This window comes from Euprymna scolopes, chromosome 8 (assembly GCF_053919585.1).
Source record: "Euprymna scolopes isolate OS-2025 chromosome 8, ASM5391958v1, whole genome shotgun sequence".
NCBI classification, from domain to species: domain Eukaryota; kingdom Metazoa; phylum Mollusca; class Cephalopoda; order Sepiida; family Sepiolidae; genus Euprymna; species Euprymna scolopes.
Window position 1 is genome coordinate 151,149,528 of NC_136489.1, and position 15,133 is coordinate 151,164,660.

At 39.0% G+C, this 15,133-nt stretch overlaps 1 protein-coding gene across 2 annotated transcripts in view; it reads right to left on the reverse strand.

Annotated features, from left to right (window-relative positions):
- The window catches only part of LOC145283840 (hephaestin-like protein), an 84,596-nt gene that overhangs the window by 11,939 nt on the left and 57,524 nt on the right, over nt 1-15,133 (reverse strand). For both annotated transcript variants that reach the window (XM_080132948.1, XM_080132949.1), the window contains exons 8-9: nt 13,524-13,735; nt 10,151-10,301 (exon numbers count right to left, since the gene is read on the reverse strand). In XM_080132948.1, the coding sequence (XP_079989074.1) occupies nt 10,151-10,301; nt 13,524-13,735 (363 nt within the window). The remainder of the gene's footprint in view (nt 1-10,150; nt 10,302-13,523; nt 13,736-15,133) is intronic.

The following is a 15,133-nucleotide window of genomic DNA, read 5'->3' on the forward strand; positions in this document are numbered from 1 at the left end:
TTAGTTGACCAGCGGCTGTCGTTAAGGTCTGTTAGCAGAATCAAATGCGAAGGAGAAAGAGAAACAAAATCAGGCGTCGGTCGAACAGAATAAAGAAAAGAAAGGAAATTCCTCATCTGTCGAAAACGAAACCAGGAATACATGCTACCCGTCACAAACTTGGATATTAAACATTCTCATTCGAAGACTGTATTGTACCGACTCGTCCAACAAGACTTACATTCTATTATTTCATCGAACTTTCATCTGGATTACCCCCTCCATGTTACGCATCGATCGTGTAAGTTGAGCTTTCTTTTGCACACTTTTTGGGGTTTGTATATCTGTACACATAGATTCGAAAAAGTTATCAAAAAAACAAATATATAACAAATAAAGGGTTTGGGGTTTGTTTTACTGTACACATAGATTCGAAAAAGTTGTCAAAAAACAAATATAGAACAAATAAATGCTATCAAAGGCAAGATAAGTTACTTTTCTAACTAACTGGATATGTTTTTAGTGTTTATATTTAATATAACATGTTTATGCAGCTCGAAAAACATACAGTGTTTACCGATGTATTCGAAAATTCAAAATGGCGGCCGAATCTCTCTCGGAGACGGTAAGTTTGGGAAAAGGAGTTATAAATAAAAAACAGTAAAAATACTGTTAAAAACCCGCCGAATGTATGTCAGTCTATGTCACGGTAACATATATTGAGAGAGTTTCTAACAGTATTTTGTCTGTTTTTTTTATAACTCATTTTCCCAAACTTACCGCCTCGGCGCCTCAAAGACAGAGCCGGCTGCCATTTTAAATTTTCGAATACATCGGTAAACACTGTATGTTTTTCGAGCTGAATAAACATGTTACATTAAATATATAAAAACATATCCAGTTAGTTAGAAAAGTAACTTATCTTGCCTTTGATAACATTTATTTGTTATATATTTGTTTTGTGACAACTTTTTCCAATTGGTAAACATCCAGATACGCTACAACAGAACACCGACCACTCTAATTTGTTTTTTATTTTATTGAGGTCGCTGACAACGAATCTTAGTCAAACTTGGGGCAAATTAACCGTTTGCATGGTATTAACCCCTAAACCCACGAACTACTTTCCACCATTTTGCAGCTTCCGTTTACGCTACACGCTCGTGCGCTGTAGCATAAACGACGGCTTGCTTCACCTAGCAAACTGCCTTCTCACATGGCGTATATCAATCAAAAAATTACGGACTGACATTTTTTAATGACTTACAATTAAAGAAAAGTACAACAAATTGGGGGACCTTTTTTTTGTCTCACGTAGTTTTTAAAATGCGGTTTGTTTACAAAAACATAAGCACCAAACATTTTTATGTTTTTTGTTCTTTTTTTTATATCCCCCCATCCCCGCTGTAAACAGTAAAATCTTCGAAAAATGTTAAATGGTGTTCTAATTGATGATAAATGTCGGTGCGTTACTTTTTGAAAATTTGAAAATTCTGTTCCAGGGGGGAAAAAAAAAACAATTAAATTACCCCCTCCCCCTCTCCCCAACTTGGAGTGCTTTCCTTTTCTTTTTTATTTCTTTTTCAGCTAATTTTAAATTTTCCACCCAAAAAGTGTTATAATCTATTTTTGAAAATTAGAAAATTCTATGTTCTGGAAAAAAAAAAAAAAAAAAATGAAATTACACCCCCACCCCTACAACTTTGCTTTTCTTTTCTTGCTTTATTTCTTTTTCATCTAATTCATGAGAAAGCAGTTTGTTGAAAGCCGTCGTTTATGCTACAGCGCGCTCGCGCGTAGCGTAAACGTAAGCTGCAAAATGGTGGAAAGTAGTTCATGGGTTCAGGGATTAATACCATGCAAACGGTAAATTTGCCCCAAGTTTGAATATCAGATTCGTTGTCAGCGACCTTAATTACCTTGAAAAACACAAATTAGAGTGGTCGGTGTCATAATATAGGCTAAGAGACTATTAGTCGCCTAGAGTTATGCCCCTTGGCCCGTGACGTACGAATCTCGTCCGCCATTGTTTCTCAGTGCAACGTTTACTACTAGACAATAAAGAACGCATTTTACACCACCTTCGAGTCTGTTTATCAATGCTTCCAAAGTATGTATTATCACGACATGGTGTCTGAAGTGGGATCCTCTAAAGAATCAAAGGAATAGTAACAATATTACCCCAAAAAAAAACAAAAAAAAAAAAAAAAAAAACGAACATTTTCAGGATCTAAAAAAAAAAATTAATACAAAAACACACGTGGTGTCGGTATTTTTCTCGCAATCGACGATGAATACATATTCGCAACTACCACCTCCAACAATCGATTGGAACACTTCAAATTTGGCCAAATCAATGGACCGATTTATCAGGCAAGTTCATTTATATTTCGACGGCCCAATGAAAGACGTAGATTCAGACACAAAGTTAAATTACTTGCTAATATGGTCTGGTATCGAGGGCCAGGAAATAAGTGACACTTTTCCCTTTCGACAGGGAGAAGAAAGGACATTGGATAAATATATCCAATTTTTTAAGGAATATGCGAATCCGCGATCGAACTTTCGTGTAGCTAGACACAACCTACTAAAATGTAAACAAAACGTGGATGAATCGGCACACGCATTTCTAAGTCGGCTGCGTCAGACAGCCAAACAGTGTGAATACGGTCGGACGGTGGAAGAGACCATTGTGTTGGACCTATTCATATTCGGTATTTATTTACAGTCTGCACAAAAGTCCCTAATAAGAGAAGGAAGCGATCTCACGATCGAGAAAGCACTCGGAATCGTCGAGACAGAAGAAGCCACGTGTAAACAAATGGAAGCATTACGTACAACAGCAGTAGAAGACAGCTCTACACTCGCAGTTAGAGCCAGACAGCCCAGTGGACCTACCACATGTGGTAATTGTGGCACAAAACACCATCAATATAAATGCCCAGCTAAAGGCAAATACTGCCTAAAATGCAATAAAAAGGGACACTTTGCTAAAGTTTGCCACTCTAAAATGGGAGACGAGGGGCACACACGCAGACAGTCATTCCAGCCACAGAGGAAATATAATAAGAATAAAATCCACATGGCAGCTGCACATATGGGTAGCAACGACGACAGTTCCACAGAGGAGCTGTACTTTCACACAGTAAAGGAATTACCGTTAGCGACCACAGAAGCTTTCACAAAACTGAAGATAGGCAACAGCAAAGCCCAAATAGAGGTTGACGCGAAAATCGACACAGGTGCAATGAGCAACCTGTTACCTAAACAGGTATTCAAGGAACTGAAAGGAGTACCACTGGAAAAATCAGCTATAAGGCTAATTGCGTTTGGAGGCTCAACGATAGACCAAGAAGGGACCTGTCGTTTATGGGTCAGATCCCGCGACAAGTTCGTTAAAGCGACCTTTCACGTGGTGAAATCAAGAGACCCTATACTAATAGGACTCCAAACATCAAGAGAATTAGGGCTAGTCACCCTTAACTTGGCTATAAAAACGGACACAACTCATGTGACGGACAAAGCATCCCGGCCTACTCCCCCGCACGACATGAAACCGGTCCCCGTGCAGGAACCATGTACGATGGGAAACCTTGGAGAAAGGAGGAAAATCATTGAGGAATTTCCAGACGTATTCGACTCCATTGGTTGTCTGCCAGGTGAACACACCATCCATTTAAACCCCGAAGTACCACCAGTTGTCCACCCACCACGTCGAGTCCCAATATCCCTAAAAGGAAAGTTGAAATTGGAGTTGGACTCCTTAGAGGCCCAGGGAATAATTTCCCCTGTAAAGGACCCAACGCCCTGGGTAAACTCATTCGTCTGTACCACTAAAAGGAACGGATCGGTCAGGCTATGCCTCGACCCCCGAGACTTAAATAAAGCAGTGCACAGACCACACTATGCGACTCCGACATTCGAAGAAATCAAAAAAGAGATCGGAAATCATACGACACTCCGATACTTCGACCCTAAAGAACCAATAGTGCTACAGGTAGATGCGTCTTCAATGGGTATAGGCGCGGCTCTGCTACAAAACGACAGACCAGTAGCATTCGCGAGCAAAGCACTTTCCGGACCAGAAACACGCTACTCAAACATAGAGAGGGAGATGTTGGCTATCGTCTTTGGCCTGGAGAAATTTCACAGTTACGTTTGGGGCCACAAAACGACAATTCATACGGATCACAAGCCATTGGAGTCGATAGCATTGAAAAATCTAGCACAAGCACCCCCAAGACTGGCTAGAATGTTATTGAAGGTCGAGGGATATGATTTTACTGTAAAATATACCCCAGGAAAAACAGTTCCAATTGCAGACTGCTTGTCACGAGTAGCACCCAGACCCAGTGGGCACATTGAAGGGATCGATCTCAACGTCCATAGCATGATCTCATACCTCAACTTTGCGCCGACGAGAGTTGAAGATATAAGAGTGGAAACATCCCAGGATCCACTCCTAAAGCAACTTGTAAGCATGGTATTGACCGGCTGGCCTTCCAACCGGGCTGACTGCCCAGGAATTCTCCTGCCATTCTGGAATTTCAGAGATGAGATTGGGGTCCAGGATGGAATTCTACTCAAGAGCCAGAGAATCATTATCCCAGCCTCGTTGCAAAGAGGCATACTGGAAGAGCTGCATGCTTCACACCAAGGAGTAGAGAGAACGAGGTTACGAGCGCGTTCAGCGGTGTACTGGATAGGGTTAAATAAGGACATAGAAGATATAGTCCGAGAGTGCCACACATGCCAGAAATACCAAGCCAGTATCCCGCCCGAATCAATACTCCAGCACGAAACCCCTACGTACCCCTGGCAGTACGTCAGCACAGACTTGTTCACATTGGCAGGGAAAGAATATCTGCTTGTGGCAGATCAGTACAGCCGAAACCCCTTCATACGACGCCTTCCATCCGCCTCATCAATATCCGTTATTAGAAGTATTAAGACGATATTTGAGGAACAAGGAGTGCCGGAAATCTTGTACTCGGACAATGGTCCACAATTTACAAGTAAAGATTTCAAGGATTTCGCCAGGACGTACAGCTTCCAACACAGGAAATCGTCCCCACATTACCCCAAGTCTAACGGATTCGCCGAAAGAATGGTGGGAACATGCAAGAAAATTTTGACGAAGGCAGGGAAAACTGGTCAAGACAGCTACCTAGCAATGATGGCTTACAGAGCCACGCCACTGTCATCAGACATTAAGTCCCCGGCAGAGTTACTCAACGGACAAAAAATACGGACACCCCTAGTATCCAAGCAACAACTTGGCGATGAGCAGACTAGGACAGCCATACAGAAACAGAAAGATCATTCTAAGGTCTGCTATGACAGGAAACATAACAGACACCACTCCCACCTACATGCAGGACAGAATGTCTATGTCCAGCAGGAAAAAGCAAAGATATGGGAGCCTGGAAAAATTCAGCGCTCCAGCGTGACACCCAGATCCTACATAGTTGAATCTGAGAACGGTAACACCTATAGAAGGAACAGGCAGTTCCTCAGACCAGCTGGGAGGAGATCAACAACCGCAAATAGATCCGACCAACCTCGCCCCAGCGACTCTCCACCGGATCCCACCCAGAAGGAAGGTCCCCCCCCCCTAAACAAACTGAACAGCCGACCACCGAACAACACTCCAGCGGCACGCCTCACACTCGAACTGAGAAACTCACCCCCGAATTAAGAAGATCTCAGAGACGAGTGAATGCTCCTCAGAAGCTGAACTTATAGGTTACACTATCCTAAAAAAAGAGACAATACAATTACCCTAGAACAATGGAGACAAGCTAAATAATATATTAGAGACTATGTTATCCCTTAATCAGATAAAGGCTAAATATCGCCCTTGGACTATATACATATATATGGAAGGGAAGGGATGTCATAATATAGGCTAAGAGACTATTAGTCGCCTAGAGTTATGCCCCTTGGCCCGTGACGTACGAATCTCGTCCGCCATTGTTTCTCAGTGCAACGTTTACTACTAGACAATAAAGAACGCATTTTACACCACCTTCGAGTCTGTTTATCAATGCTTCCAAAGTATGTATTATTACGACAGTCGGTGTTGTAGCGTATCTGGATATTTACCAAGGCGGCGGTAGTTTCCCGTTGCTTTCTGTTTTGATTCGGGGGTGCATATTGCATCTCCCCTTGTGAATTAAGCGCGCCCCCCAGATATAAACCTGGAAATTTCTATGACTTGGCGTGGTACATGCAGTGCCTAGCCTTCCCAAATAGTCACCCATCTGGCAAGAATCGGTGTGTCAATGTGATTGTGCTGTATCTGGGCACCTCTGTCAGATTTCCTCAGGCGATTAGTAATAAACTAACCTTTTCTTAAAGAAAGATGATAAAGTCTGGGAGGGTGGACCTCCTAGAACTGCACAAGATCAGTAATACACTCGTAGTACTATTTGCTAGTACCACTGACTGCCTGTCGTGGTCCCCCACCCCCTTAGCCAGAAGGTGAACTGGCCGTAAGCAGAGGGATACACTGAAATAACCAACCAGAATGCAATTTCGTGATTCCATTCATTTTTTTTTCTCTGTCTCTGTCTTTCCAGCCGGCAATGACGAGGTGAAGATGCATATTTGTGCATCTCTGTAAGGAGGGGGGGGGCACCTCCTCCACCCAGAATTTTAAATTAAGGAGTAGCTAGATAGTTAGCTGTGGCGGAAATTGTGGGAATGCAGGCTTACCTCTTAAACGGCCTCGGTGTGCGCTTTGCCGACGCAGCGTCATGATTCTGAAAAGTGTCCAAGATGATGCCTGCGGCCTTATATAACAATGCAGTCTCACAGAATCTCGTGTGCTCTAGCGCACATATGCAAATATGCAGGACTGCGCAAGCCTTTTCTAGTCTCACACAAAAACACGCGTTCACATTTCAAGCTATATTACTTGTCATATACATACGCGCACACAAACATACGCGCCCACGTCCACACACGTACATATATTCACGTTCGCGTATATACACACACGCTAATGTACACACATGTACTCACATACACGCACACATGGACAACGTCACTTTCCCTTTCAAAGGAAATCCACACATGCGCAAAAGACCACCGGAAACACCTATAAAAGAAAGAGCAATAAGCGGCTTCTTCCTTTTAGGACCAGCTTTCGAGCTGTTGGGTCTACGGACCGACAGCGTACCTTTTCGGCATGCGCATGCACGCACATGCCTCACACCAATTGCTACTATGTTGGACAAAAAGCTAACAGACAGTACGTACACTTTATACGCTTTCTATCGCCATAACCTGGATTGACTTTCTCACTCTATCTTCCATTTCGTTTTGGTCCATCAAAACAGACATGTGCACGACTCTCTACTGAGCTTAACCCTCTATTTCTACAGGCCAGCTTGCCACTTTGCGTTTCTCTATTGCATTCCCCTTTCCTTCCACGCACGTAGTCGTCAACGACTGAATGAACACGTGTACACCGAAGACTTTCATTTCTCAACAGAAAATAAACGACATGTTTATTTTATTCCAGCATTTCATTCTTTGTTCCTCTACTCCATTTCCTTTTCTTGCCACGCGCTACAGGAAAGTGGTGACCTCGTTATTTTAAAATGGAATGGATGAGTTCGAACGAAACACTCATGCACCCACTCACTCTCTCTCTACAACAATAAACTTTCCCTCTCACCAGTTAACAGCGAGAGACGCACGCCGAACTAAACACGTGTTGTACCTTTTTCTTTCACTTGTTTCTTCACGAAATAAATCCTAGTTCATTTAATTCAATTTAACACGTACTTCGTCTCTTTCTCAATTCAATTCATTAGTCCTATTTTTCACCACCACAACAAACTGGCGCCCGACTGACGCAAAACGAATAAGCATGGCGACCCTACCTTTTTGAAATTAATTATTTTGAGTGAGACGCGCATTTTATTTGATAAAGAAAAAAACAAACTTTTCAACAAAGAAAAACAAGTGAACCACTACTGACAGGAATAACTACTACAAATAACAACGACGAAACCTCTCGTCAGACTCAGCAGAAAACAAACACGGAGCCGTCGACTTCATATCAAATTTTTAAAAAATTCGAGCTCGACAAACATTTTTCACGGTTTCCTGACATTACCCTGCAACAAACGCGAGGAGCAAAATCACATAGGCCTATACACATTCTCTCCCACACAGCAGACGCAACAACAAAGAAACAATTACAGGACATCCCTATCAACACAGGAAGAAGTTGAATCAACAATATGAGTTGAGATGCACCACACACGCTGATAAACTCACAACTTGGAAGTTTCGTTGACAGCCGGCAACCGGACACTATCATTCAACATGAACGAATGCAAGACAAACGCCCGTACAGACAATGTACACACACTACCGCAGACTTACATGCGGTGACAATGGAAACTGGAAACTCGTTCAACAAGAACGAAAGCGCAACTAGCGCCCGTCCAAACAATGTACACACTGCCGCAGAATAACATGCGAAGACACCGTCAACACAAAACCAAATTTTTTCTTCCAAACAAACAATTCCCTTCACTGTCAAAGCAACTTGTTGCAAATGTCAACACAATAAAAAAAAGAAACAAACAAATGTCAGCCTAAAAAAAAGAGTAAACGCCTTTTCCACGCGTAAGTAAATACTTTTTTTTTACAAACTCACTCCGTTTTTGACGTTTTGTTTTAAACAACCATACCAACAGCAAAAAACAGGATGAAAAATCAACTGCCGAAAACATTACTTACAAAAAAAAATATATATATAAGTATATATACACTGCATATATTTTTTTTTCCTAGGAAGGGGAGTATTGTGCGAGCCTTTTCTAGTCTCACACAAAAACACGCGTTCACATTTCAAGCTATATTACTTGTCATATACATACGAGCACACAAACATACGCGCCCACGTCCACACACGTACATATATTCACGTTCGCGTACATACACTCACATTCACGTGTATATACACACATGCTAACGTACATACATGTACTCTCATACACGCACGCATGGACAACATCACTTCCCCTTTCAAAGGAAATCCACACATGCGCAAAAGACCACCGGAAACAACTATAAAAGAAAGAGCAATAAGCGGTTTCTTCTTTTTAGGACCAGCTTTCGAGCTGGTCGGTCTACGGACTGACAGCGTACCTTTTCGGCATGCGCACGCACGCGCATGCCTCACACCACTTGCTACTATGTGGAACAAAAAGCTAACAGACAGTACGTACACTTTATACGCTTTCTATCTCCATAACCTGGATTGACTTTCTCACTCTATCTACCCTTTTGTTTTGGTCCATCAAAACAGACATGTGCACGACTCTCTACTGAGCTTAACCCTCTCTTTCTACAGGCCAGCTTGCCACTTTGCGTTTCTCTATTGCATTCCCCTTTCCTTCCATGCATGTAGTCGTCAACGGATGAATGAACACGTGTACACCCAAGACTTTCATTTCTCAACAGAAAATAAACGACATGTTTATTTTATTCCAGCATTTCATTTTTTGTTCTTTTACTCCATTTCCTTTTCTTGCCACGCGCTACAGGACTCTGTCTTTTATAAAAAAAGGCCAGTGGAGCAGATGGGACAGACGTGAAAACGAGTCTACAGAAAGTACTGACGAACGATGCTGCTACAGTGAGATGAGGTTTTGTGTACTTTTTTTCTTTTCTTGCAACAACATTAGCTGATGATTCAAAAGTTAATTGCTGATTTCAAAGTTGATTGCTATAAATATTGTAAGATGTTGTGTGATAATTTTTGTAAAAGCATATATAATTAAGAATTCTATACAAACGACTTGTGTTGCATTGTTATGTCTGCCTTAAATGTCAAAACGGTGCCTGAAGACGATTCCAGTCAGAGAAACTCCAACTTGTGGAAGACCATCAGAGAAGTCTTCCTGAAAGAAGGAAGGAACCAGCCACACCCAAAATCCTAAGGTATGCCTTTACTCTTTACTGACAGACATTTAACTGATAGATTCTATTGACCGGGCCATTGTGTCATAGTCTGGTACCGTTTCCAGGACATTTACGTAACACACGGGTCGGTCATAACATTGACCGGCATATAGTGTTATACACTGACACTTGTTTCCTGAGGAGCCAAATGACCCCAGTTTGAGAAATCCCTAGACACACTTACCGTGCATTAGATTAGATTCAATGAAATCTTCATCATTTTTATCAATGCCATTTGGATCTGATGTGAATTTATGGATGTTCTTTTCGATGTACCAAGAATTATTTTCATCCGTCACAGAAAACAGTAGAAAAAAATCTCTGTCAAAATGGCTCTGAAAAGAAAGAGCCAAGAATACAAATAAAAAAAGCTGCATATAATAGATAGTAAAAAAGATGAAGGTTGGAATAAAATCTAAAAAAGGTCACATGTTTAATCAAAGGGGTTAACAAAAAACATGTTTAATCAAAGGGGTTAACTTTTAAAAAGAAACATGAAGCAGATGACAGTCTGAACAAGCCAAGCATGCAGAGTCCTCCCTCCACCAGAAACGGTTACCATGTTCTTTTAAAGCACACTGAAAACTACGAAAAAAAAAATTTTTTCTATACGAATGTGAGACGAGCATTAAAGTAAAATAATACCGATTTTTTTTTTTTCATTTCTTAATTTCCTCGTGTCTTTATTAAAAGATGAAAACAGACAAAGAAATCAAAAAATCTTTTAGCCGATAAACACTTAGGAAAATGCCTCCTCTCTCAGGTGGCCAGAAAGTGGGTGCTCATTTTAAGTTAAAATTAGATGGCCCGGTCGTAAAATATGCTTAAATTTAATATTTTAATTTATCCAGATTTCATGTTTATTATTATAGAGACAATACACTATTGGTTATTATATTGTACCCAATAGATAGTAGTGATTTTCAAAATGTAAAAAAAGATTATGACTTGGATGCCATCAGCTAGAATATAGGGAGAGGGAGAGTGGGTGACTGTTGAATTCATGTCATGGGGAGATTGACACGTTAGTTAGTATACGGTTTGGGGAGGGCGGTATTTACAATGATTTAGCATCATAGCAAAGATACGTCCTCATAAGAAGTTGAGATACAGCCACTTGAGGTTATTTATGTAAAAAGAAAAGTAAGAGATAAATGAAAAAAAAAGAAAGAAAAATAAGAGAATAAAGATTAGTAAACCGCTAAAAACTTTTTAAAAATTAATTCAAGCTAATAATTCCACATTAACACGACCCTGTAATCGAAACATATGTAACCAAATAGATTAAAAAAGTAATAAATAAATATATGCATATATATATATATATATATATATATATATATATATATGAATGACTGAGTCGCCTTATTTTTATGAGATGTATTTATTTTGAATTTTTAAATATTATTACGTGCATAAAAGGTATACCATGAACATGCATGTTTCTAGCTCCCAGTCGTCATCAACGGATGTTGGTGTTATGAGTTCGATCCTCACTATCACCCATGCTGATGATGGCTAAGGACTAGAAACATACATATCCATGGGCATACCTTATATTTATGAGTTGTAGATGACGAAACACATGTCAGTGGATAATTATATTTTATATATATGTTGTATATTGATTTATATTGGAAGAGATGATATATGAAAACGTGTCATGTGTTATCTAGTAGATGTAAGATATTGTTCTTTTAACAGACAGATAATAAACATATAAATCGTATGTATGTTGCTTAGCCAGGAGGACATGATATTGACGTGTAAACTGAATCATGTTGTATCAGACTTATCACATGGGATATTTTTACAGTTCATATGTAAGAAGAATAATATATGCTTTATACCTTTTTCTTGAAGCGTTCATTTAACTTCCTGCTGCTCCGTGACGAAATTGAGACATATGTTCTTACTTGTGAAACCATAAAACAACTCTTTATATTTTTACAATATAAATTCATTACAGTTGTCTCAAATGGTTTTCACAGGATCTGCAGTTCGTCTACATTTTCTATTCTTACAGCCCGCTCCTAGCTGTCTGCCCACTCCTGTCTTGACGTCTGTCCGCTTTGGTGGTCAAATCTCAACTCTCTCAATTTCTCCAAAACTAACTAGATCACGTGTTCTCCCACATCACCTAATTACGTGTCTCAGACCAACCTAATGTTTCCATCTAGTTATTTGTTTATCCAAATCCAAAAGAATGTTTACATCTATTTTCTATTTTCACATTCCTTTTGCGATTTACACGTCAATCATTTCTTCCTCAATTTAATTGTTTATTCTTCTAATCATAATAACTTATCCAGCGAGCATCCGTCGCTCAAATCAATTAATAAGAATACAATAACAATAATAATAATGTTTTTACCCTTGACCCCGCTTGCCACAGTTAACAGATACTATTCTACGATCACAGCCTAAAAGGGTCATAGCATTACATATATATATGAGATTTAGAATGCTATCACAACGCAAGGAATGGAATGTAGTTGATGTTGAGGAAGAAAGAGGAAAACAAGTCACGATCTGCAAATCAATATGTATATATATGTAGTATTTACATAAAATAGGGAGGACCGTTTTTTTTTCCCAAATTGGAAGTTTATAATTTTAATAATATCACATAGCTGAAAAATAGAGAAACAAAAACAAATAATTTTAAACCTGTGTAAAAGAAAAAATACAATGGAATTGTGATCCTCCAGTGGTAGTGCTTTTATTAAAATAATTGTACTGCAAAACTTATAAACCGTTTGTACCGATGTGGCGCTTAGCATATAATGCTAGGCTGTAAAAAACTTTCTGAATTATTAATGTATTGAACTGTCTGTGAGAAGGAGTATCTCTAGGTTGATGTGAATTTGCCTTTTGATTTTTTTATGTATATTCTTAGCGCTGATGAATGCTCTAATGATATAAGAATCATAAAAAATATATATGCAGAGAACTATATATATATATATATATATATATATATATATATATATATATATATATATATATATATATAAATATTGTGGGTCCAAATAATTGCAGGCTTGTATAGTAAATAAAACTGAACCTTTTTTGGATGATTATAAAAATAAGTATAATGATTTAAATAAAATGTACAAAAATTTCTCGAGAACTCGTTTGGCTATCATCTCGTCAGGAGAAATCGATAGCATACAAAACAATATTACTGGCGAAATTAATGAGCACTACGGGGGAATTTGGATGTGCCAAAAATATATTAAAAAAAAAAACAATTAAAAGAAAGATTTAATCTGAAATTACTGCATTTAAAGCCAACTAGAACTAAAACTTGGCACTTGGCGTTTAAAACGGACTAAAACTAAAACTTTTTTTCTCCTTGTTGTGCCAAAGAAAGAGCTCTCGAGAAATTTCCGTACATTTTATTTAAATCCTATAAAGTTTGTACCTCTAAACATTTATTTAAAAATAAGTATCTGCTCCCAGTAAAGCGGTACTGTATCATGCATTTATTAAATTTTGAAAAAAAAAAAAAACCTTTGCTCCTTCCAATCTTGACCTCTTCAGATTGTACTCACTTGTTTTCCGTTTTTATGCAGAGCTCCTTTTTTGCAGATGAGCATTGGCCCGACAAGGCCAGAATATGAATCTTTCATATAGTCAATCATAGACGTGTACATTCTTGTGATGCAAGGTGGATCATCAGGTAGCGGACCCATATCCTTTGTTACTTGCCATGTATAGGTCTTCACTGTGTTTGGGAGAGCAGCATTGTAGTTTGGGAATCGTTCTGTTAGATATAAAAGAAAATAAGAAATTTTAAATTACATAGTAACATTTTTAATTGAAAATTGTTTTTTTTTTCTATATACAAGTTGATTATGTTACTAATTTTTCATACAAATTGCTTTTTTATAAATGTTGATGTAAGTTGCTATTTTTTCATGCAAGTTGCTTTTTATATACAAGTAGATTTAGTTTTCTAAAGGTTCATGCAAGTCGCTTTTTTATAATGCTGATTTAAGTTGCTATTTCCTCATCCAAATTGTTTTTTTTCATACAAGTTGATTTAGGTTGCTAATTTTTCATGCAAGTTGCTTTTTTCCAAACCATATTATGGTTAATATTTGGCTTACAGATGTGTATATCAATATATTCATAGTGTGAATAATATACGTATGTAAGTAATAGTGTGGCACTGTGTATGTGTGTTGGTTTACCTTGTTCTTATTAGCACATGTGTAGTTGTATGTGTTGTGTTATTCATAAAACTTAGAATCGCTAGTCGGGGGTTGTTAGAATCTGAACAATTAGACGTGCCTCCACAATCAGGTGTAAACACACAAAAAAAAACCCTCTTGTACTTTTAAATAACATGTAATAGAAATGAACGATTAGAAACAATGTTTATTTTCCAGTGACAACACTGACAGCATGGAGAGGTTGTGGGGTTGTGTGTGTGTGTGTGCAGAGAGATAATACATCTGCTTTCCTGCCTTTGCGGTTGCTGCTTCTCTCCAATTGTTTGGCGGTCTCTATTTTATTGGAACAGATGACATCAGAACATTCCACCACGCATTGCCTGAAATGTCGGTCAGTTCCCCATTTTGAACTTCTTTGGCATCATTCCTGATACACCTGGATCCAGGATCGCTGCCTTGACCAACCCTCCTGGCTCTGGCCTCTACTGACGTCATCCTTGCCGCCCAGAGAGCTGACCATCCCCTCCAGAACCACCTCTGCCACCTGCAACTCTCCCCCTTCTGTAATATGTGTAACCATTTGTTTCTGTTCATCTGACTCTAGCTAGTGTATAAAAATGTGTGTGCAGGATGAAGAAGACTGGTATGTGAGTTTTTGAAGTGTTGCTTTTCATCGCCCCTGGCCAAATAGGGAGATTTTGAGCAAACATTATTGGATCTTGTTTGAGATGCGGTGGATTCGGGGGAAATCTCTCTAACTTTTAGATGTTTGTTTCCTTGTCTTATAGAAGTTCTTAAGTTCATATCAGCTTGTTAATTTCATTCAAGATTGTTACTTTTGAGATTTAAAACAGTTTTAATTGATTGAAAATATTTTGAGTTAACATGTTCCTGTGAAAATCAACTGACAAAAAGAGAGAATCCAAACAAAGCGGTGAAAGAAAGAGAGTATGCAGTTAGAGCCACTTGTTTTTTAGTGTTTGTTC